At 43.0% G+C, this 2,214-nt stretch overlaps 1 protein-coding gene across 1 annotated transcript in view; it reads left to right on the top strand.

The window, feature by feature from the left end:
* Positions 1-48: 48 nt before the first annotated feature.
* The window catches only part of rab6ba (RAB6B, member RAS oncogene family a), a 91,854-nt gene continuing 89,688 nt past the window's right edge, over positions 49-2,214 (top strand). The window contains exon 1 of the mRNA XM_079245423.1: positions 49-262. Within this exon, the coding sequence (XP_079101549.1) occupies positions 193-262 (70 nt within the window). The 5' untranslated portion in view covers positions 49-192. The remainder of the gene's footprint in view (positions 263-2,214) is intronic.

Raw genomic sequence — 2,214 nt, 5'->3', positions numbered from 1 at the left:
GAGTAAAAACAGCACCAACCCACCCCTGGCGTCACGGAGCGGTGCAGCAGCAGCGTGTTCTCGTCACGCAGAGACGGAGCCAGAAAGAGAGCCGTCCACACCTTCAAGCATCTCCACACCGAACTCGAGTGGGAGCCCACGCGCTCGGTCCATTTTCCTCTCCTGCGTACTTTTCCCGTCTCTCTCCGCAACATGTCGGTGGGCAGCGACTTTGGAAACCCTTTAAGGAAATTCAAACTGGTGTTTCTGGGGGAGCAGAGCGGTAAGAGACGCTTTTCTTCATTCCAGAAGTTCAAGTCGCTGCACCTGCGGAGCAGGCGGCAACTTCAGTCGCTGCTCCGGGGGCCTGCTGGCCTCTTCATGCTGGTCTAACTGGGGGTTAAACATGTCTCCAGTGGGGAATGTGTGTTTCCAGTTTGTTAGAGAAACAGCCTGGAAGGGAGGGGTTTACTTTAACCAAATTAGCTGCGTTGAAAGCTGCTGGCTGGATCGGATTGAAGCCCGCAGACTCAAAGTTTATGACGGACTAGAGATGCTGGGATGCCCGCTTGTTACCCCGGACTGGTCTTACTGGTGTCACACTGGGTAGATTCCCCTGGAGAGACTGTCTCGTGCATCATGCCCGAGCTGCAGTGATGTAGAAGTTGAGGACTGTATTTCTGTATGGAGACACACCCAGGTAGTCAGTGGTGGTGAGGTAACTTGTGTGGCTGCAGCCTTTGGTGTTGTTGCAGCCTGCATGTCCAACTTCAGTCCTTCTGCCGACCTGAGCCGGTCTATAAAGGCAGAAATGTGAAAAATAAGCCATCAGTGCTGCATCATGAGCAACTCACACTCAGATTTAGCTTAAATCTCTGCCTCCATGCTGAGCTTTGCATGCCCACACCCTCAGACAGTCAGGAGCAACTAAATTGTTTTTCTACAAGGCTGCAGTGAGCCTGTTGAGACAACACATGAATCTCCGGCTTTGTTTGGGATTTTAACAGGGTTTGTCAGGTTTATGGTCCATTTCAGAGGTCCCGAGCAGCCAAATGAACCTATTAGTCATGGTTCAGTTCTCCCCTAGGTTCTATTGATCATCCATTATAATAAGGTCATGCAATACATTGCAGTATGGGTTCATTTAAAACAGCGTGGCATGCTTATTATCTTAATAACAGTGAAACTGTGTCTGTTTTTCAAGAGAAAAGAATATTAATTCAGAACACTGAAATATTTTAACATCACTCAGAGGAATAGAGACTACATGCTGAGAACTGCTAACGTCTCAAAGCTCTTATTAGAGATTGAATTTTAGGAACAAGTCCAATATAATCTTCACACTTTGAGGATTTTCAGTTTTTATCAGTTGTGTTTTATTAAAGGACTTTGTTCTATCTATCTATCTATCTATCTATCTATCTATCTATCTATCTATTTATCTATCTATCTATCTATCTATCAGGGCTATGACGGTATTCTTTTGTCTCGATCCAATTTTTTGGGTGCGATTTAAATTGCAATTCTCACAATTTTTCAATTTTACTGACTTTTTTTTTTAAAGATTAAAAACAGAAAAAATGTGTAAAACTTTTTTTGCTCGTCATTTTCTTCATTTCAATGAGGAAAAAACAACACAGTAGCCAGACCATCATTCTGCTGCTATGATGCCCAATAAGACCAGTAAAAAGATCAATGAAAGTTATAACATTTTCTATAATGAATTATTTTTATTTATTTGACAAAAAAAAAAGATTTTTTTTTTAAACAAAAAGTTCATTTTTAAAATTGTGAAGCAAAAAATCCTGATATTTGATTTTTCAATTTGATTTTCCCACATCTATCCATCCATCCCTCTATCTAGCTAAGTTGTACCAGTTTGGACAACTTTTTGCTCCAGAACTGCTGTAATTCTTGGTGTCATAGATCCAACAAGGTGGAAACATTCCTCCGAGATTTTACTCTGACATGAAACATCACACAGTTCCACCTCATCATGATGAGAATCTCCGGTTCCACCACATCACGATGAGAATCTCCGGTTCCACCTCATCACGATGAGAATCTCCCGTTCCACCTCATCACCATGAGAATCTCCCGTTCCACCTCATCATGATGAGAATCTCCCGTTCCACCTCATCATGATGAGAATCTCCCGTTCCACCTCATCATGATGAGAATCTCCCGTTCCACCTCATCATGATGAGAATCTCCCGTTCCACCACATCACGATGA

This window comes from Telmatherina bonti (assembly GCF_933228915.1).
Source record: "Telmatherina bonti genome assembly, chromosome: 8".
Classification (NCBI taxonomy): domain Eukaryota; kingdom Metazoa; phylum Chordata; class Actinopteri; order Atheriniformes; family Telmatherinidae; genus Telmatherina; species Telmatherina bonti.
The sequence above is the reverse complement of the archived record's forward strand: the minus strand, read 5'-3'. Positions and strand labels throughout refer to the sequence as shown.